The sequence below is a fragment of the Lipomyces japonicus genome (assembly GCF_038497905.1).
Source record: "Lipomyces japonicus strain CBS 7319 unplaced genomic scaffold V1514scaffold_11, whole genome shotgun sequence".
Classification (NCBI taxonomy): domain Eukaryota; kingdom Fungi; phylum Ascomycota; class Lipomycetes; order Lipomycetales; family Lipomycetaceae; genus Lipomyces; species Lipomyces japonicus.
The window spans coordinates 79409-99407 of record NW_027117823.1 but is presented as its reverse complement, the minus strand read 5'-3'; the positions used below and the strand labels follow the sequence as shown (position 1 = coordinate 99407).

The 19999-nt window shown below is 37.5% G+C and overlaps 7 protein-coding genes across 7 annotated transcripts; 3 read left to right on the top strand and 4 right to left on the bottom strand.

The window, feature by feature from the left end:
* Nucleotides 1-1254: 1254 nt before the first annotated feature.
* Nucleotides 1255-1818, bottom strand: V1514DRAFT_328053 (uncharacterized protein). Its single transcript, XM_066927098.1, has one exon. It carries the CDS (start codon nt 1752-1754, stop codon nt 1377-1379), a length of 378 nt encoding a protein of 125 aa, XP_066784371.1. The 5' UTR covers nt 1755-1818; the 3' UTR covers nt 1255-1376.
* A 3157-nt stretch (nt 1819-4975) lies between these two features.
* On the bottom strand, nt 4976-6358 carry V1514DRAFT_328043 (peptidase S24/S26A/S26B/S26C). The gene is made up of 4 exons (XM_066927097.1): nt 5905-6358; nt 5718-5828; nt 5467-5635; nt 4976-5337 (listed from the first exon to the last, which is right to left on the bottom strand). The coding sequence occupies exons 1-4, from the start codon at nt 6072-6074 to the stop codon at nt 5197-5199; spliced, it is 591 nt and encodes a 196-aa protein (XP_066784370.1). The 5' UTR covers nt 6075-6358; the 3' UTR covers nt 4976-5196.
* Nucleotides 6359-8990, bottom strand: V1514DRAFT_328042 (trafficking protein Mon1-domain-containing protein). Its single transcript, XM_066927096.1, has 3 exons — nt 7414-8990; nt 6722-7347; nt 6359-6629 (listed from the first exon to the last, which is right to left on the bottom strand). The coding sequence occupies exons 1-3, from the start codon at nt 8633-8635 to the stop codon at nt 6621-6623; spliced, it is 1857 nt and encodes a 618-aa protein (XP_066784369.1). The 5' UTR covers nt 8636-8990; the 3' UTR covers nt 6359-6620.
* V1514DRAFT_328040 (Dopey, N-terminal-domain-containing protein) lies at nt 8982-15399 on the top strand. Its single transcript, XM_066927095.1, has 8 exons — nt 8982-9391; nt 9546-9667; nt 9731-9874; nt 9943-10023; nt 10079-11644; nt 11695-13653; nt 13717-14774; nt 14829-15399. The coding sequence occupies exons 1-8, from the start codon at nt 9310-9312 to the stop codon at nt 15148-15150; spliced, it is 5334 nt and encodes a 1777-aa protein (XP_066784368.1). The 5' UTR covers nt 8982-9309; the 3' UTR covers nt 15151-15399.
* Nucleotides 15272-16396, bottom strand: V1514DRAFT_328037 (S-adenosyl-L-methionine-dependent methyltransferase). The gene has a single exon (XM_066927094.1). It carries the CDS (start codon nt 16084-16086, stop codon nt 15415-15417), a length of 672 nt encoding a protein of 223 aa, XP_066784367.1. The 5' UTR covers nt 16087-16396; the 3' UTR covers nt 15272-15414.
* Nucleotides 16397-16513: 117 nt separating this feature from the next.
* Nucleotides 16514-18691, top strand: V1514DRAFT_328036 (uncharacterized protein). Its single transcript, XM_066927093.1, has 3 exons — nt 16514-17200; nt 17260-17420; nt 17475-18691. The coding sequence occupies exons 1-3, from the start codon at nt 16744-16746 to the stop codon at nt 18489-18491; spliced, it is 1635 nt and encodes a 544-aa protein (XP_066784366.1). The 5' UTR covers nt 16514-16743; the 3' UTR covers nt 18492-18691.
* Nucleotides 18692-18765: 74 nt separating this feature from the next.
* Nucleotides 18766-19843, top strand: V1514DRAFT_328034 (uncharacterized protein). The gene has a single exon (XM_066927092.1). It carries the CDS (start codon nt 18784-18786, stop codon nt 19756-19758), a length of 975 nt encoding a protein of 324 aa, XP_066784365.1. The 5' UTR covers nt 18766-18783; the 3' UTR covers nt 19759-19843.
* Nucleotides 19844-19999: the final 156 nt, after the last annotated feature.

Here is a 19999-nt window from a genome sequence, read left to right as displayed (position 1 = left end):
AAATTCATGTGTGATGCTTTATAGATTATCTTTTTTTCTTCATTTTTTTTTTTTCACAAAATTCCGTATATATAAACAGCATGTGAAGTTTTCATAAGTATTAGTAATTACAAATTGTAAGGGAGAAATACTGCAAGAGAGTATACTAAACAAAACTAAAAAGCCGTTACACGCGCATCTCAAACGCTCAACCAATCGCATAGCGTTCCATAGATTTGCATATAACGTTCGTTATACAATTAACAGTTTCAACGGTCTCGCTTCTTAAACCCAGTTAAAAATTTACAATAATTCTATTTGCGGTATATACTATTCCCCATGTTCAATAAATGGTCCTTTCTGATAACAACGCATGAAGCACCGCGTGATGCCTTTGCTTCGTGCCCTGATTTCTTGTAAAAATAACGAAGGGTGGTTATATAACCACTTACTCACACTAGTCTCCAAGATTTTAAAAAAACTCAGGCCATCACATGCGTAATATTTTTAATAATATTGTCCGTAAAATAATGCAAAACGTATGATACATACAAATACATACATATTTTTAAAAAGGGGAAGCCGCAAACAAGCAAGGTTTTTTTTTTCCGTTTTATATTCTTAGTTTAATAATTGAGCAACTTTTAAGTTTTTATGAAAAATTAAAATTAGTTGTTTTTTCTGCTTCTTATAAAACGTTGTTCCGAAAATGTCAACCAAAAATAATTCTACTTCAGGTATATGTAAACGCAACTAAGTGGTCACACTTATCAAAAGCAATGGGTTAATCTTTTTTACGCATGAAAATTCTGAACGTGAGTTTTCCATATTATTCAGTTTTCATTTCGCCACGTGCGTAAATGCATTTTATTCTGATTTCTGGTTAGTTTATGCAATCACTTTGTTAATCGAAAAAAAAAAAAATCGCGGAACGTTTAAAGTTTACAATCACTGTCATTGAATGTGATAACTTGGTCATTAATAACTTGGTCTCCGGAATATTTGGTATATAATTTTTTTTCAATTTTGATGACAAAATGTTGAGATTGTGAAAGAAATATTATCATAGTTTTTGATATTATCTCAATTTTGAAAATATATATATCAAGGGGAGCTTACGGCATGCGTGCATTTTGCATTATAGTCTATAATTGTTAAAGTTTAATATTAGAAAAAGTATAAACGTGAAAAAATATGTGCCGAAACGTTTGGTTAAATCCGATGAAAGAAAGGGCCCTTACTTTTATTATTATTGTATTTTGTTTTCTGGCATACATTTTATTCCTCTACAGTGTTGTTAAACCATGTTATATACTATTTATTGCCTGGTAAATTATACAATTGATTAATTGTTCGATATGATATTATGTCCATGACGATATAATGGTTCGCAATTGTCAAAGCCCCTCTGCCAAATTAGAAAAAAGCACAGTCCAGCGTAATGGAAGTTTCCATTTTCGGCGTATATATATATATATATATATATATATATGTAATAACAAGCGTACAAGCTCACCTTCGCAAATATACATTGTATAGAATGGGATAAATACAAGCGTATAGTACGTAATGCTGGCTGTATAAAATTTATTGGCCAGGATCTTGTTTCGTATTGTCATATATCCAAGTACGTAAACATTTGATACGTTGATAAAGTGTTCATTTAACATTTGCCATGACGCAAAAGTTGCATCACCCGAACTAACTTGCCTCCGTTCGTAATCTTGACGTACGAAATTTGTTAAGCCCGAATTAAAATCTTGCACACAAATCATTAAAATTCAACCCGTTCTTGAAAATATTGTTTTCTTTTGATTTGTAATATATTTAATAAATAAGAAAATGGTCTATAAAATAAATCCTCACTAGCTTCTTGTATGTAATAATACATCATGGAAGTTATTTTGTTCTTTTTTCAAAACGGGAGAACCAAAAGAATTTTGGTGGAGAGCGGCATAAAACACGCTGCTCGTTTGTTGTAAACCCTATCCACTTATAACTTTACCCGGTCTGAAAAATGGTACGGGGTACTCTACATGGTAGTACCCACATTCTGCCTTCTTATCATTGAAAAAACTCACGAGGTTTATCTAGGTATTCCAATTCATTATATACAAAGCAATGATATAAATACAAAATGTGAAAGATATTTAAAATGCTATTGATTGGTAGATTGCAAAATTTGGATTTTTTAAAATCGATCTAGCGCAGAGAAAAGAAAAATAAAAGCGGTGATCTATATAACTAGTTATATGTATTACCTATTCATCATTCATTGATATACACATGTTATATGTAGTACATACCATGGGTATCACCGTTGCCAAATTGTCGTACGCCATCATTCTCTCGGAGCCGATGCGATATCAAAAAAAAAGAATGTGATGTATATACCCATTTGTATCACGTTCCTGACACCCCCCCTGGTTCAATTAATTTTTAAATTATAATTACGCCGTCACATATTTTGTGCATAATATTACGTGTATTATTATGTGTATAATTATTTAAGCAAGTCATTTATATGTTATTTTCGTTTCAGTATTTTGAGTTCGCCTTTTTTACCTTTCGTTTCATAATGAGACCTCAGCATTACATCATTTAATTAGCCCAGAATATTTAAAACAAATTGATTGCATAAATTGCCGACATTTATTTGGTACCAACTATTTACATGATAGAATATCTAGTATGTTTTTGATTTTGGATTTTGGATGTATTATAGCTTCATTACGTAAATGGATCAGCCATATGGATTTAGTTTTTTTTATCTGTGCGCTTGGTGAAGGATACGTACATAGATAGATATCTTGGCTCGGTTATATTTGTATCGCTGATTCGCTGCACGTTGTTCTGCCGAACGTGCGCGGCATCCGATTTGGAATCACAGGTATATAACATCAGATCGAAATTAGTCATGTATTACTGATTCCAGTTGTCGTATATAACCAGGTTCCCATTTGAAAACAAATGTATTTTATCAAAATTAATTTCTAAATACAAAAATAATAAAGATACATATTGTAAATTCATAATATTCTAGGATATTCCTTTTTAAGGGTACTACGGTCTTGGTGCACGTTTATGTATCGTATCACACGACGAAAATGAAACCTATGCAATTCAGTCCTCTTTATTTTTATTGTTCCAATAGGCTTGACAATAGCTTCTTTTTAATGAACATGTAACAATGCAATCGACCTTTTATCTTATTTTTTTTTTTTTTGCAATTAAATGACATATTTTTAGTTCTATTAAAAAAATAATTATCAGGATTATTGGATTATTAATTAAAATTGAGGTCTGTAATTAATTGTATAGTTTGAGTGCGACATGAATGTGTGTGAGAGGCGGGCGTATTTTATTTAGGTATTAAATGAGATTCGCAAAGTTTATCTGCTCGCCTTTTTTTTTTTTTTCCTTTCCTTTCCTTTCAACAACGGTTGCGGTTCAATTTCGCCATATTTAATTGAATTGAAATCGTTCTTGTAAACCAAATACCTTTCAGTTTCTCCTAATTTTTTCTTCCGCTCAGAAAAAAACAGCTCGTTCATGTTATTCATCAGATTGCAATATGTGAACAATTTTAAAAATTAAAAAAAATAAACACTATTCTTGCGTAACTGTTGATTATGACTGTCGAACTGGGGACACAAAGACAAAGAGTTGCCACTAGTTATATATTTCTATATGGTATCTTGTTATCGCCAAATCTGTATACCATTATTCATACCTCCATTTTTCTTTACTTTATTTGCTTTTAATGAATTTCATGTTTCGTCTATCTGATCAATGTTTGTACTTGTTAAAGTAATATGCTTTCGATATAACCCATAACAATCCAAAATAAGCTTACTTGATTTAGAGATACTTACTTATGTCATGCGACCGCAAAAGCAATATCAAACAGGATAAATAATTAATCACCAATTAAGGTAGTCTTGAATTGATTCACATCTGCTTAAAAGGGTGATATATATGTAAACTCACCGAAAAAAAAGTTTTGCGAAATTGAACAGCACGGTAATTGTCATGCAGCACCGGTTCCTGATGATTTATGCAACATTGTTTGCTAAAAAAAAATTAGAATTTGATAACAATATTTGATTGCCAGGTTTATATACTTTTAAAAATTTATACATATATCTTTGTTGACGAACTGGACTGGAGTCGATCATGGATCTTCAATAATTTCAGCCACCGCAAGCTGAAAGAGGACGTAAAATAAAAGAAACCTTACAAGCATATCTCATTTATTAATACTGTATTGCAATTTTTTTTTTTGTATCTTTTTGTATACCATGTGTGCAATGGAAATTGTATATATCTTCGTTGACAAAAAAACACTTTCTAGAACTGAGGTCGCTCATTCATGAACTTTCATTATTTTCAACTTTTCCAGCTGAGAGAAGACGTAAAATGGAAGTAATTCTTACATCATACCTATTTTAAATATTTTCGAGCACTTTTCTTTTGTCCCATGTGGGCAATGGAAACGATCGACAAGAAAGTTGCAGATAAAAAAAATTGTTACGCACCTGTTCGGTAACAGTGCACGTCCCCCCCCCCCCCCCAACTCTCCCAAGAAACAAAAATGTTCACAAAAGTCGCAATCATGTTGATAAAAGTGCCATGATAAAGCCTAGAGACCAACTTCTTAAACGAAATGAGGTAATGAACAGTTTACATATACAGAGCTGCTAGTTATTGACAGTCGCATATGTGTTCCAATTTGGCGTAGATAATTCGATCTAGTAGTCCGTTGGACAACTATTACAGAGCTAGAAAAGACTGATTCAGAAATATTTCACGCATATGGTTTAACAACATGCCATTTTGCTGAATGGTATAGTGACCTCGGAGGAGGTGGAATATATGCGCTAAGCCAATTCACTAAACGAGATCATGAACCAATACACGGGCTGCGCATAATATACATGGCGGCACATGGCGGCACATGGCGGCACATTGCACAGAATGTATGAAAACTAAGATTCAAGGGAGGTTCATTTTACCTCCGAGTTTCAAATCTATTTTTATTGATAGTTAAATCTAACATGCATTGTAACACTTCAGTTTCGTAAGTTATTTGTTTTAGGAATCGTCTTAATCTCCCACTGGAACTTTGCAGATGTAATCATATAGTTAGACAAAAATGATTTCAACGATAACTACCACTGTTTACATGTTATATAGTTACTTCGTTATCATTAATTACTAACTAAGCCTGTTCCATTCTTTATGAATATCCACTACAGCAGCCTTTGGATTTCTACCTCCAGTTGCCGAAACTGGACCAATTCGATCAAAAGGAAAGAGAATTCGAGTAACTTTTCCATCAACTAACCGATGTGGAACCTATAAAAATTGCAAAATAAACAACCGAACAATCAAATTAATTAGTTCATTTGCTTGATACAAAAATAAAACAAAGACCATGCTTTGAAACTTTCTTTTAATTTTTTTTTTTTTTTGGTTTTTACTCACAGGTCCATAAGTATTACTATCAATTGAATGAATATTATCTCCTTCGATCCATAAATGTCGTTCTGGTACTGTACAAGTTGATTCCGGGTATGGGAATCGGGTCCGAACCGTCTCGCCTTCGAAAGCAAGAATTCGCTTTACCACTGATGATTCGGGATCTCTTGGATTTCTTTCATTGTCATGCTTGTTAGTATCACATATAAACGCGGCAGCAATACAATATCAAAAAAGTAAAGAAGCAAGTAATATACCGTAACACCACGATATCTCCTCGCTTGTATGTGTTATAATTATTGCTGCCAAATTTCCATAACAATGCAATATCGCGTATTAATCCATTAGATTCTGGGTTCAATGTTGGCCTGTAATATTTATGTTCCTCAACGTGACATGTTAAAATGCTTCATTGCTTTATTTTTTATTTTATTTTTTACTCACGTCATTGAAGCACCATCAATCACGCCAATCCAAACAACATGATTAGCGAAATATGCGACAACCGGAACCCATGTTGCTGCTATTAACGTGGCCTTGCTTGCATAAATAATTTGATTTTTGCGTTCACGCCATGATTTTGCAAATCGAGAGAAAAAGAACCGGGAGGTCATTCGATTAAGCTCTTTCTTCCTCAAAAACAAAAAAAAAAAAATTGATCCGAACGAAAATAAAAGAGCGAAAAAAAATATTGTTTATTTGGCAATTGGCAAGCTGACTTTTGAATATTATTTCTTCGAGTCTGATCAAACAACTTGAAAGTGCGTAATACGACTCGCTCGTCGTTGTTCCGGGCAAATCAATTTGTTCCAAAAGCGGTAATTTCCCATAAAGGGCAAAAACAAAAACACTATTATTGCTTGATTGAAGTCGTCGGTGGAAACAATTTAGTATAGATATAATATTACAAGCAATTTGAACGTCTAGCATTATAAACGGGTTTTTAAAAAAGTCTACCATACAGAGAAATACAAAACGCCAAAATTATGAAATGAACCCAACCCGACTTGCAATGTATATATATATACAAGAACCAAAAATCAGTCAAACTTCCTCTATATGTATAAGACGAAATGCTAAATATAACCCAAAAAATAAAGTAAAACCAAACAGTTGACTGCTTAATAAGATTCTATTTCGTAATTGATTAAAAATATATCTTAGAACACCTAAAATACAAGAATCAAATTAATATTCAAGGTTCGTGCGAAGGAGTAACGCAGTAGAGTCTATTCACTTGAAAAAAAAAAATTGTACTTACCGCGCCATTAGTAATAAACAGTCTACTTTCTTCACGTTTAATCCACGCAATAATGATATCCATGCCATGCGCCAGTGTAGCTTTCGGCGTATCTGCACTAGCCACGCAGTATATTTCAAATTGTCGCGTCGCCCATGCCAGAGCGATCGCATTGCCACGGCTGATGTACAACACCTTGAGATGTGTATGTTTGGTATGAATCGCAGCATGAAGACGCCGATACAAGCACATAAGATCATGCTGTGCTTTTCTGGTTGGGTAATGAGGTTCATAATTGGGCATCGTAAATTGCACGTTCTGCCGAGACTTAAACAGGAAATGTTGAATCGCCGGAGCTCCAATATCAGCCGTTCTATATCTGCAAATTTTGACGGCATTTTCAATAGGAAGGATGCAATCGTCTTCTTCCAAGTCATTGACAATTAATTCTTTTGCGGTAGAATGTTCGTAAAATGAATCCCTGCTCGCGCTAATTAAAACCAATGCAATTTTGGGCCGAAAAAATACAATATATGCATGCAAGAAACCTTTGTTGTTAAACTTGGGCAAACACAGTGGTATCCAATGTTCTCTTCCGTCTTGAAACGTGTTAGTATGGAAGAGCATAGAGAATATAACTTGTAAATCTAATTAAAAAAAAATCAATCCTATGTTAATATGCGGCCAAAAATGTCACAATTAAGATTATTTACCTGGCGGGTGTAAACTATGTTGTTTTGGTCGTATAACACTAACTAATCTTCCATCCGCAATCAGCAAACCATATAATAATGACGAAGTCCTTTGTTTCAAAAGGGTTGCGTTTATTCGTTCACGAACTGTATTCCTGAGACGAAGGCATTCAATAGAGTTAAGCAAAATAGCCGGCGAGCCAAGAATCATCTCGCGTGCCAACGAACGCATAAATTTCTCGTCAAATAACTTTCTTAAATCAAAATTTGTCCGGCCCGTAAATACTTTAACAATTTGTGCCTTAGTTAGAGCCGAAAGTAATTGCGTATGTAAAGCATCTAATTGGGTTCTTAGTTGACTCTCGGTTTCTCCCAACTTGCTGACGGCGACAAGAATCAGTGGGTTCTCAACGCTCACGACGAATGTCGTTGTTCCAGCAGTAAAAAATTTTAACGTATCAGGACTGGTGTCAGGATTGAAATTGTCTGATGGTTGTTCAAACCCAGCAACAAGTGCCTGAATAACTCCCATATGAGCTGATATTAAATTGTCTGACCCGTAAACCGAAAATACGGGCTTTCCCGCAAATGATAATACAAAAAACTGCTTCTTCTGTCGCAAAAATTCTTCCATCTCATCGTCCTCTTTGTCTTCTTCTTCATCGTCTAAATCGTAATCGTCAAACACGGTTACAGAATCATCATCGATATCAGTCTCAATAAAAGAATTATTGAAAGATGCTCTTAGCTTGGCAAACGGATCTTGTTGATGAAGAATCTTGTCCAATACTGATTTAATATCAGGCATCCTTTTACCTGATGAATGCAAGCGAGTGGTATCTGAAGACAGTGTCGGCGTCGACGATGCGGTCGATGAAGAAACGGATGCGGCTGGTGAAGATGTCGAGATTGCAGTTACCACCGTAGAAGTTGCAGCCGTGGTAGCACTAGCAGCCGTGGCCAAACCTGTCGTTGTTTTCCCTTGCAACCGCAGTGGGAAAGCCTTTGAAAACCCAACCAAGTCTGATGAATTGAGCTGGTGAGCAGACGTTGGGCTTACTGACGAAATTGGTGACGATGACCGTGATGCAACACTCAATGCATCCGGAGAAAGTATATAATCATCTATTAATGCTAACGGCAACCCAGTAATTGGACCTGGTGATAAAACTGTCGGCACGTGTAAAGTATCATCCGGATTGTCGTCCGCTTTGCTCTCCGGTAAAAGCACGTTCTCAGCCATTTAGGCTGCTTGGTCTGCGATATGTTTTTTATTTTTTTTTTAACCCCGGCTTGCACTATATAAATTACTGTTGAATGAGCTAAAACTAATCGCAATGCCACCTTGGAAATATTGATATGTTAATATACAATGCTTTAGATGTGTGGTCATTAAACCCGGTTTCGCTAACTCCTGGTCCAAAATTAGTGTAAGATTCAGTGAGCTTCATTAACTGTTCACCAAACGACAGAAACAATGTATCCGCAAGAAATAACCATAGAGATCCAGTAATTTTGAAAAGCAAATAACTATTTCATAATTATTTTATTACCACGCATTTGTATAGATGCTTACTTACTCCATCCTGAAGCAGTTCTATAATCGTCTGGGCTAGGGCGAAACCATCGCGCATTGACAAAACCGATAAGCAGCGTTGTGTTTGTCGCTATTCTCCCTGGCAGTCGCGAAAGACATTTGTCACCCATATATCAGCACACAATTCAACTCTGTGGCAAGCTAAATTGCTTATTTCGTTGTATATCTTTTTTTTTCTAATTTTAGTCTTACGGAAAAGGCATTATTAGTTTTTGGCAGGCTTTTTTTGTTGTTGTTAAAGTCTATAGGGCTACTATACGTTGACGCAGACAATAATACCCCGTCAATAAATCGGTTCCATCGCGTCTACATCTGTGAGCATGGGACCCACTCCTCCAACTGCCGCTTCGATATTACAAACAATCTCCCCGCTTCCGTTTATGTCTTTTAAATCAGATGACTGTATGTTTGCTTGCTGCTTTTTGTTTTTACGACTTTGATTCCATCCGTTCCTGATTACGTTGACTCGGAGTGGATTTTGACGGAGGGCCTGCTATTGTCTTACTCAGTTACCTCTCAATCGATCATTCAATACGCTAACTGATGTTTTATATAGCTCTGAAAAAGAAAGATCCTAAATACAGACGGTATGCAGCAAATATAGATAAAGCATTGGCGCTTTTTGAAAGCGTTGAAGAGTGGGCGGATTATATATCGTTCCTGGGCAAGTTGCTACGCGTGAGTGATAACGTGTTTGAATTAAAATCGTTTATTTATTTATTAACTTCGGTGTTTTGACAGGCATTACAATCACATACTTCGGAAGACATACCATACGCGTCTATTATCTCTAATAGGCTTGCCCAATCCTTGCATCCCAACTTGCCTTCCGGAGTTCATCAAAAAGCGCTTGAGTTATACGGAGTAGTATTTAAAGCCATTGGTGTGAGTTATATAATTCGATAGTGGATTCTTTTCATTATTTACTTACTATCATTTATTTGGTTTTGCAGCAAGACGGATTAAGTCGGCAACTGCAAATCTGGATTCCGGGATTGCTACCGTTGATGGCATATGCTAGTATTAATGTCAAGGCAAGTTCACAGGCACAAGACACGCTTTTGCGAGATGATTCTAATTTTACGTTAGCCACATCTTCTTCATATTTTAGAGAGAAATGTCCTCCCACTTCCGGCAGCATCATTGCGTCCAATTTTTAGGCCACTGCTTCTGGCTTTGTTACCTGGAATTGATGACGAGACCAGTGAATCGTTCCTGGATACGTTATCATTAATCGATAAATTTAGGTATCATGTTAATGATGATGAATATTTTTGGCAGTGCTTCTTTTTAGTGGTGCTCAGTTCTGAAGACCGAAGATTAGGTGCCGTTATTTATGCGACCAGAAAGCTGCCATCATTAAGCTTAGTGCACAATAATGGGTCAAAAGATGAGGTTTTAAACAGTCTTAGTCCAGAATTAAAGGCATTAGTCACCCCGGAACCAGGATTGTTAGTACGTGCTCTTGGAAGAGGCTTAGAAGACGAACAAGTTTTGGTTCAGCGAGGTTTTTTAGAAGTACTTGTTCGTAATTTGCAACTTCAGAGTGGCGTAGCGCAAAAACTTGTGAGTTCTCGTGACCTGACAATTTTAATAGTATCCGCATCATCGGTCGTCTTGCGCAGGGATATGTCACTAAATCGCCGCCTTTGGGCATGGCTATTGGGACCAGAACCAACACATGAGCAACTGGCAGCAGCATCCGACACTGGCATTTCTCCGGGGCTAAGGCGGTTGGAATACATTAAATCATATGGCTTAGACTATTTAATATCGGGATTAAACGAGCTCATATCGTCTACTTCCAAAGACCCTGTTGCTCGTGCAAAGCCGTTTAGAATTTCTCTTAGTTTAATGGACAGGTGGGAAGTTGGGTCTTTAGTCGTTCCAGAAGTTTTAATACCGATCGTGAAAAGCGTACGAAGATACAAAAGTGAGGCAGAATCTGATGCGCATTATCAAGAAGTCTTGAAAAGTGCGAGTGCATTCTTTGACGGTGTTGAGGCCAACACTATATGGGCTGATGGTTTCAAGCTAATTACAAAGGATCAGGATTTGGAGCTTCTTTTATTCATTTTTAGAACTTTTAACGTTAGAGAGGAGGAAATGATCATTGTTCACTTGCCATTGATCGTGGTTACATTATTTATCATCCAAAAACGTCTCTCAACTCCTGCTGAGAAGAAAATTTGGCTTCAGCTTCTTTCAGAAGTTTTTGACGCAATTCCAGCAAGAGCACTCCTTCCGTCTGCTAAGACTGAATTGACTGTGTTTGAACCAGAGAAAATTCTTGAAAAAATTGCCATTTTTTACCAGCGTTCAGCTGACGATGCATCAACTCCGCCTTTTTTGCCATCAACCCTTACATGGATCTTATTGACGGCCACGGCTGAATATGCAACTTCAGCATTAAATGAACTTGATCCAAGTGCAGGTGAAGCTTCTCTTGTGGTGGTTAATTTATTGTTAAAAATCCCGGGAGAAACTACTTGGAGAAATGAAGGTCTAGTGAATGCTCTTCTTGGAATTGTGCCTAGTAAAGGTGTGCCATTTAACGTTCTTTACGGCTCCACGAGACTCTTAGGAACTGCAATTGAACGTAATGGCTTGACTCGTCAGGAAATTGATCTGGCAGTTCGGAACGTCACTGAATTGGTAAGTCTTGTAACTCATTTTCAAAATATGGGATTCTAATTCTAGCAAAGCACTGGAAATATTTGGGAGTGCCGACGGGAAAGTTTCATGTCGAGTCGGTTACGTCGTTATGGGACCTTCAAAGTAAATGCAAGGATCACAGGATTGAAGCGTCGATATCAAACCTAGTAACTTCAGCTCATGAGAAACCAGGTGCGGGCCATGCATTTATCAATTTGTGGGCGCATAGTGTGGATTATGCAAATTTTGAAGCTATTCTTACCCGCCCACTTTTACTTATGTTGGATTCTTTGGAAGAGACTTACTCGCCTCTAAGGACTGTGGCATTAGCTTGGCTTGACATGCTGGGTGCAACATCGACAACCAATAGGCTGTACGGAATTTTAGTTACACGAATTTTGAACTTACCATTTTTAAGACGACAAGAATACTCATTTGGTGAGAATGATGATTTGGAATTGTTTCTTTATTTTTTGAAGACCTTGACCAATATTTTGTCCATGGGTCCTCCAAGTCTGTGTGCGTCGCTGGCAACTGATATGATTAGCGTCGACGCTTCAAGAAGTAACTTATTGCAACATATTGGATTAGAGAATGGCGATCCAACATATAGAGGTTTTTTTATCAGAGTAATTCTACAAACCCTTAAGTATGATATCCCGGAGGACAGCTCGAAAGAGCTGCAGGAAAGTTTATCTAGGGTTCTTCGAGGCGCCCTTTTGTTACTTAATGTCATACTTAATAATCCTGACAATCAGGACTCTCCTGATATTGCGATTGAGCAAGCCCTCACTTCTCGATTATCTTCCAACATTCACAGAAATGATATCTACACTCAGACCTTGATTTTAGATGTTTTGTTTAGAACTCTCAAGGTGAACTACGGAACTAACCATGTGGATAATTCGCAGGTTCATAAAGATAGTGTTATTAAGCTGCGAGAGTCCGTGGACATTCAACAATCATTTGATGGCACCGTGGTGCGTTCACCGACATCCAGCTTGATTCAGTGTTTGATTGACGGTATTTCGACAGATGAAAATCAACCTGTGCTTGACGCCTGGGTAAAATTTTTGGTTGATTGTCTTCCCTTTTATTCAGATGTTTTGCTCCAAATACTTATTCCTCTTGTTGAATGCTTTTGCACTCAGATTAATAAGAATTTTGATGAATTGAAGCACGTATACAGTTCACAAGGCTCGAACAGCCTTCCGGGTTCGGAAGGTGCACTCTTTGCGTTAATGCATGGTCTGGAAAATATTATGAATGCTGCTCACGAGAAGTTGATTGATGAAGAATCCAAAGTCGTTAATCCGAAAACTCCATCAGAACCCGGTTTTTTCGGTACCGTCATTTCTGGCGTATTTTCAGTTGAGTCTCCTCAAGCAAGAAGTGCAGCGGCAAATAATCGATTGACTGTGCTGTTATGTTATCAAGATTGCATTAAAATATGTCATTCCATATGGCTTTGGGGCGAAGAAATCGTGAAGGGATCACATAATAATCCTGACTTTGCATCAGATGAGTCTTTCATGTATATCTCATCTCGAATGAAATACCGTGCCAGAAGAATTCTCGAGCGTTTGTACATCTCGGAGACTCTCGAAAGCTTGGAGACTTTGATTGCTATTGATCGAGCCATTCCCGTGTTCAAACTATTGCATGTCCTAGACGGTTCACGACCAAAGTTAACTCTTCCATACATCTTGAATGCGATTTACAGCAGGATAAATCCTGCGTTTTTGGAACCAGCTACTCGGTCTAGTTTAACAACAGATTTAACAGATTATCAGTTGATTGAGTTTTTAGTTGCGTATATCAAATCATTGGAAAACGATGCTATTGAAGAAATATGGCTTGATTGTACGACATTTGTGAAAGATGTTTATGCGAACATCAGCTTATACCGTCATATTTTGCCTTACATCTTGGTATTTATTTCTACTCTGGGACGCAAAGTTGATCCAACCAACTTTGGAGAACAGAAACGACTTCGCAAAGAACTTGCGGTATGTTGATCGAGAATTTTAATTTCAAGTTTTTTTTTTTGTTTGTTTTTCTAATCTTTACAGGACATCTTTTTGAAACTACTTAATTCTGCTGTAACAAGTCGACAAATTTCAGGAATTATCACTTCAGAGTCGTCCACTGCACTGGATAAAGAAAATGACAAATATACAGATTTAGAAGGAGGAACTCAAGCTCCGACAATTTCTTCACTTTCGAGAAGTAGCACGTTAGTGAATGGTTCTCTATCACAGACTCCTACGCTTCGAAGTCAGCCTTCGGTTCAACAACTGACGACATCTTCTGGGTCAATCTCTCAGACACCGGTGGAAAAACCGGAAAATATTAAGCCAAAGGTGTCCCAAGAGGAACTTTGTATTGCACTAGCTAGAGTAGTACCTAACCTTCCTTATGCCTTGTTGGATGCAGACAGAGTTCAGGCAGCGTGTGCGACTTTAGGTACTAGTATCATTGCACCGGCAGTAAAATCAAAAAATTTTCCTGTCAGCGCTAATCCGGCTATCTTGGAAGTGCTTTATCAAATTTCTATAATATCAAGCGTGCAGAAGGCGTGGAAGACTTCAGTTTCTGATGCATTTTTGGATACCAAGTTTTTCACAATTAGCAATGGTTCTCGTCCTAAGTGGATTGATATTTTAAAGCAGTGGTTAAAGAATGACAAAGAGAGAATGCCAGAATTGGTTTCAAAGGTCACGTCTCATTCGTCTAATACGAACGTGTTGTTTGGTTGGTCTGATCAAGAATCTGTCGTTCGACGTCAGAATCTACGACGGGTTGCGTTAGCCTTTGTAACTGGAGATAAAGACCAATTTGTTGTAAATCTAAAGGAGAACCTGGATAAGTTGACAGAGTTGATTAACTCTAGTGTACGAGAGTCCATGCTTAGTGACGTGTTTTTGACCTTGCGTGCGATCTTGATAAAAACGTCTCCGGTGCACCTTTATCCTTTTTGGACATTTATTTACACGGAACTGGAGGACGTGTTTATCGGCTTGACACAAGACGACCCAAATAAGCTAAAGCCTGAAAAATTGCAAGGCATATTTGCTGCTTGCAAATTGCTTGACACGATTCTAGTTTTGCAACCAGAAGAGTTTCAACTGTAAGTGGTTTTTTTTTTTTCTTTTTTTTTTTTTTTTTGACTAAAATTGCATAGTCACGAATGGCTTTTTATTAAAGATACTGCTGAGGCTGTTTTCCCGAATCAGGAAGCCACACCTCTGCCGTTGATTGATAGATTATCAGTGTTATTAGGTGTTCCGATGAGCACTGAATTAACGATTGATACATCATCAATTTCGCTGACCAAGAATTCGATTCGACGTCCGATGTTGGTTGGCCAAAAGATCAATAGTATTACTGACTTGAAAACGTTTTTCAGCAAACTGAGTGTTGCAACTTATGAACGGGTATATACACTTGGTGTTCCAGATATTCAAGCTCTTGAAGATGAAATATTTGCTGACGTGTTTGCTTGAGAGGACGGGAAAAAAAAATTGTTAAGGAAAATGGATTGTTAGAGACATGGACTTCACGTTGCAGAGCTCTGCCGATGGTCTGTGGTTAAATTGTTTATTTGTAAAGTTTTTGTGAAGTATTTATGCATTTATTGGTTGATATTATATAAGTCACTTTATACAATAACTAATATGTTGTCCTACATGAGCTTGTATATGCATTCTTATATGTTAACCCAAAACGCCGAAACCTCTATATTACAAGCAAAGAAAACAAAATATATGCTATGTTGGTTGTGTAAACCTATATATGCTAAGCAGTTCCCATCCTGCCTTTCGCTCTCCTACTAAATCGGCAGTCCATCCATTTTTTTTCATCCGTTGGACCACTTGCAGGGGCTTATTCCGCCTGCAAAACAAAATATATGCGACACCGGTATCTTTGGTGAGAATCTCTTCCAAATGATCAAGAACTTGATTTGTAATTTCCATTCCGTCTTCGCCACCCACTAGAGCAAAATCTAGCCAATCATTTGTCTTTTCGCTCTTTTCAAAATCTGGGACCGACTCTTCAGGAACATATGGCGGATTAAATAATAGTAAATCCACTGAATGTGGCTTTATTCCGTCCCACAAATTAGTTCGTAGAACTTCAAAATATTTGGTCCCGTTATTGTTCGCCGATGTTTGTAATGCAGCCTTGCATGCGTGCGGATTCAAATCCGTACCAAAAAACATTGCGTTGGGTAAGACATGCTGCTGAATGAAAGTACTAACAACGCCACTGCCAACTCCAAGTTCAAGAACTGTTGGTAATATGCTAGATTCAGACGTTAATCGTCTCCTTAAATAAGCAATCTCTTCTTCCAGCGTATCCAGTAAAAAAAATGAATCTTCTGCAGGTTCGTACACCTGAAAAATATCCAAGCCAGTAGTGTCAGGTGTTGGCAACATCATATAAAAAATGAAAGCTCAAACTTAATCATACAATAAAAATCTACTACTAATTTTTTATTTTTTTTTCGAGACTCATCATCGAAGCCAAAAATCGTTCTCAATGATCCGCTATATTTACTAATACTCTGATATCATTTACAAACCAAGAAATTTTAGGCCACCCCTGCACATCTCATTAAACAATGGCGTATTAATGGTCTGAATATACTGTTTTTATGACTTGGTTTTGCAATTTAATATAGCACAAGTTCGATATCAGCAAAGCAAAACTTTGTATGGCTTTGATCTCCGCAATGTATTTTTATAAAAGCTCAAATTTTTAATATTTAAATTTTCAACAAGCTTGTGTTTTGATACAGCCCCGACCATAGAAATTCGATCACAAAGTGTGACTAAAAATGTGATTCCGTGAGTTGGGAGAATACGTCTTGTCGCGCGTGATGACAGATTTATAAAGTCGGGCATTGTTCCTAGTCTATGATCATTCTCCTTTTACACGTATAACCAATTCCCTGATCCTACTGTACTGAGATTGTTTTTGTACGTTTGTCATTGAGCTTTTATACTACAAGTATTTTCTTGGATACTGCTTCATTTTTGAAGTTTTTTTTTTTAATTATTTACATCGAGATCGAAACTCGACACTAGTATTACATCATGGCAACGGGTTCTCCTCCGCCAGATCCGGTTTCCTATATTATGGACGCTGTATATTCTTTTAATATTCAGGCAACAGATTTCATTTATAAATCTGTGAATGAAATTTCTGCGAATGATCAAGTTCAGAATGTGGTGGAGTGGTTGACAACCAGCAAAGAGGCGATCGTGCGGGAAGTTGAAGCCTTGCCTCCCCTGACCAAAGAAAGAGCCCTGGCGATTTTATTCCCTGCTGAGAAGGTAGCTGCGTTGATTGTTTCACAGCCGCCGCCACCATCTACGACCGAGCGAATTTTTAACTGGATTAATCAGAACAAGCTATTAGCTGGCGCTCTTTTGCTTGGTGTGACAGGGACTACTTACTTGGGATTCAAATACCGTCGTCAGTATTTACATTTGAAAAAGAGAAGAAGGCGTGCCCGCAAAGCGGTAAATGGAGCTAGAATTGAAGCTGTCGGTAAGTGTACATTGCAATTATGGTCACACCGTACCATTATGTTGACTGGTTGATAATAGTTCTTGCCAGTTCGCCACGCGAGCCCATTGCAAAAATTATTGCGGCTGACCTTGAACGTCGAGGATTCATTGTTTTCATAACTGTGCAGCCAGGTGAAGAACATCTTGTGTTGAAAGAGGATAGTCCCGATATCCGTCCGCTTATCATGCCTAGTCCTGACGTATGTGTATCGTTTCGAATAGTTAAGCGATTCTGTTTTGCTGACATAATGTAGTCTATTGAGCGAAATGCAGTTGTTGAAAAGTTTGCGGGCTTAGTTGACCGCCACGAACATCTAGCTGGAGTTATTATCTTGCCAGATTTATATTATCCCACTGGTCCTGTAGAGTCCATCAATGCCTATGACTGGTCTGATGTTTTATACTCGAAAGTGGTGGGCTCTGTGGCTCTACTATCTCAAGGGTTTATTCCTTTGGTTCGAAGACATGATGCCAGATTTATTCTTTTGACTCCTTCGATTTTGCCGTCGCTGTGTCTTCCATTTCATGCACCAGAATGCGTCACGGCAAATGCTTTAAGTGCTTTTGCTCTTTGCATGCAGAGAGAACTTGCTCCTCAAGGTATTCCATTTATTCATATGCGCCTTGGTTCGTTTGATATGTCGGTGCCCATTCCGTCCTCTTATTCGTCGTCGCCTCCATCTCCATTCATGGCCCCGTCAACTGGGTCAGTGCATGGAACTCAGTCACCCAACAGGTATGCACGATCATATTCTCCTGCCACGTCTCCGTGCAGATCGAGTAATACTATTCGTGCGGACGTGTTGTCATGGCCTGAAAACATTAGGAATATTTATGGAAAGGCATATAGTACTGCTAGCAAAGCAATTAGTGGAACGGCGTCTTCTATTGTGTCAAGCGCAAGCTCGAAACGAGGTGCTGGAAGCTCGCTTAAGGAGCTTAATCTTGCAATTGTTGATTGCTTAACTATGGAGGATCCGAAGAGCATTGCGCGCACACAATTTGTTGGACGAGGTAGCTATTTGTTTTTCGTTCTTGGAGGTTTTTTACCAGAAAGAACATTGGAATGGTTTCTTGGAATTTCTCAAGCTGGTACTTCCGACCTTTTTAGGACCGTCTCTCCTGATGCTTACCGCGAGAGCCTAGATGAATCTGCCCGGCCACAAGATACCCCAGATTCACCACTCTCTAGCGGTGTTAGTGGGTCACCTTATATTTCTGAGACTGATTCAGGCCATCCTGATTTGACTTCAAGTTGGGAACGAGTTTAAGTGATAATGAAGTATTTTTTTTGATTTTTTTTTTTTTTTTGATTCTTTCGTTGTTCTATGGGATGGTTTGGTGTTCGGATACTGTTGGAACAATATCTATGAATGTTATATTTAAATATTTATTGTACAACTTATAGTTATAAATTCTCCACAATATGTTAAAGAATAAATGTATATAATATATATTAACGAACCGGTAATTACATTTGCATAATTTATTAGAAGTGTCTATTTAGATTAAAAAGTGCGGCGCTACATCTTGCGTAAAGGCACCAGATACTAAAAGTACAAAATGGTATTGCATAACAGTAAATGGGATAAAAAAGCTACCCGTGCATACAAACGAAAGCATGGAATTAAGGAAAAGGGCTTGATTGACAAGCAATCAAATGAAGATTCAAACAAGCTATCAAGCAACGGTGACGAGCATTTACGAAGCAAAGATGAGAAAAGTGACACTGAGGGATCGGCTGCGAATGATGCCGACCATGATGATGAGAATGATGAATATGATGATGAGAATGATGAATTAAATGTTGAAAATGGAAATGCAGTGCCGATCAGGAAAAAACAGTTGCCGTCCAACTCTTGGAGATATCTGGACCAGGAAGCCACCGAAGAGTACGTTGTCAAAGACGACAGCGAAGATGACTATTTACAAGGTATACAGCGACCACAGGACGGTGGTTTGTCAAAATATCTTGATACTACAATATCACAAGACGTTAACGATGATGACGTTCGCGATATTTTTGAAAGCAAAATAGAGATAAACGAGCCGAAGACTAAATCTAAAGACTTATTACTGCCAAAGAAAAACAAGATCGTGTTTTTTGATGCTAATGATGACGAATATAAGCAGACAGACAGGCGGATTGAAAAATTGAAGTATATTGAAACAGTTCGAGATAAATACAAATCGACAGCTAGGAAGGAAACAGATGAAGAATTGGAACGGCTTAAGCGATTGCCAAAGTCGGTCGCTTCCATGGTGACAAAAAAAAAATTGGATTCCAAATTATCTACAAATTTGGATAGCGATTTTGATAATTTTTGGTCCGAGATTGAAATCAAAGACCAAAACAGTAACAATATTGTGCCACGACCTATTAATGAGGGCAGGGCTGGTTTGGGCGCATCTTCCTTGCAGGCAAATAACAAAACTCTGTTAAATACTGCAGTTGCTGGTAATATTGATTCAGCTGTTTTGCATAATAACGACGAAGACGATAAATTTCTTGATGATTTATTAAATGGAAAAATATGAATTTTTGAGTCGATTCATTGTCATCGAATAGTACATCGTATGCTACGTAAGCTTTTATTTGAAATGCAGTAACATAAAGACTCTATTTTGAAGTTCTCTTTTCTCTTGTCTACATACCATTTATCGTGTAATCTCGGATAAATAGTGCGACGCAGTTTTTGTTAGCTTAATCGCAATATTTGAGACTAATCAAGACAGAGTGGGTGTGGCGGTTCACAAATCAGTGCAAAGAAAACGGAAT

Excerpts from the sequence above, each read along its gene's own strand:
- V1514DRAFT_328036 (XM_066927093.1), top strand. The coding sequence starts at position 16,744 with ATGGCAACGGGTTCTCCTCCGCCAGATCCGGTTTCCTATATTATGGAC. Across the intron at positions 17,201-17,259 it reads AGCTAGAATTGAAGCTGTCG|TTCTTGCCAGTTCGCCACGC; the intron begins GTAAGTGTACAT and ends GGTTGATAATAG. Across the intron at positions 17,421-17,474 it reads TTATCATGCCTAGTCCTGAC|TCTATTGAGCGAAATGCAGT; the intron begins GTATGTGTATCG and ends GACATAATGTAG.
- V1514DRAFT_328043 (XM_066927097.1), bottom strand. The coding sequence starts at position 6,074 with ATGACCTCCCGGTTCTTTTTCTCTCGATTTGCAAAATCATGGCGTGAA. Across the intron at positions 5,636-5,717 it reads GGAGATATCGTGGTGTTACG|AAATCCAAGAGATCCCGAAT; the intron begins GTATATTACTTG and ends TGACAATGAAAG. Across the intron at positions 5,338-5,466 it reads ATAGTAATACTTATGGACCT|GTTCCACATCGGTTAGTTGA; the intron begins GTGAGTAAAAAC and ends CAATTTTTATAG.
- V1514DRAFT_328053 (XM_066927098.1), bottom strand. The coding sequence starts at position 1,754 with ATGATTTGTGTGCAAGATTTTAATTCGGGCTTAACAAATTTCGTACGT.
- V1514DRAFT_328034 (XM_066927092.1), top strand. The coding sequence starts at position 18,784 with ATGGTATTGCATAACAGTAAATGGGATAAAAAAGCTACCCGTGCATAC.
- V1514DRAFT_328040 (XM_066927095.1), top strand. The coding sequence starts at position 9,310 with ATGGGACCCACTCCTCCAACTGCCGCTTCGATATTACAAACAATCTCC. Across the intron at positions 10,024-10,078 it reads ATGCTAGTATTAATGTCAAG|CCACATCTTCTTCATATTTT; the intron begins GCAAGTTCACAG and ends ATTTTACGTTAG. Across the intron at positions 14,775-14,828 it reads CAACCAGAAGAGTTTCAACT|TCACGAATGGCTTTTTATTA; the intron begins GTAAGTGGTTTT and ends AAAATTGCATAG.
- V1514DRAFT_328042 (XM_066927096.1), bottom strand. The coding sequence starts at position 8,635 with ATGGCTGAGAACGTGCTTTTACCGGAGAGCAAAGCGGACGACAATCCG. Across the intron at positions 7,348-7,413 it reads ACATAGTTTACACCCGCCAG|ATTTACAAGTTATATTCTCT; the intron begins GTAAATAATCTT and ends TTTTTTAATTAG.
- V1514DRAFT_328037 (XM_066927094.1), bottom strand. The coding sequence starts at position 16,086 with ATGATGTTGCCAACACCTGACACTACTGGCTTGGATATTTTTCAGGTG.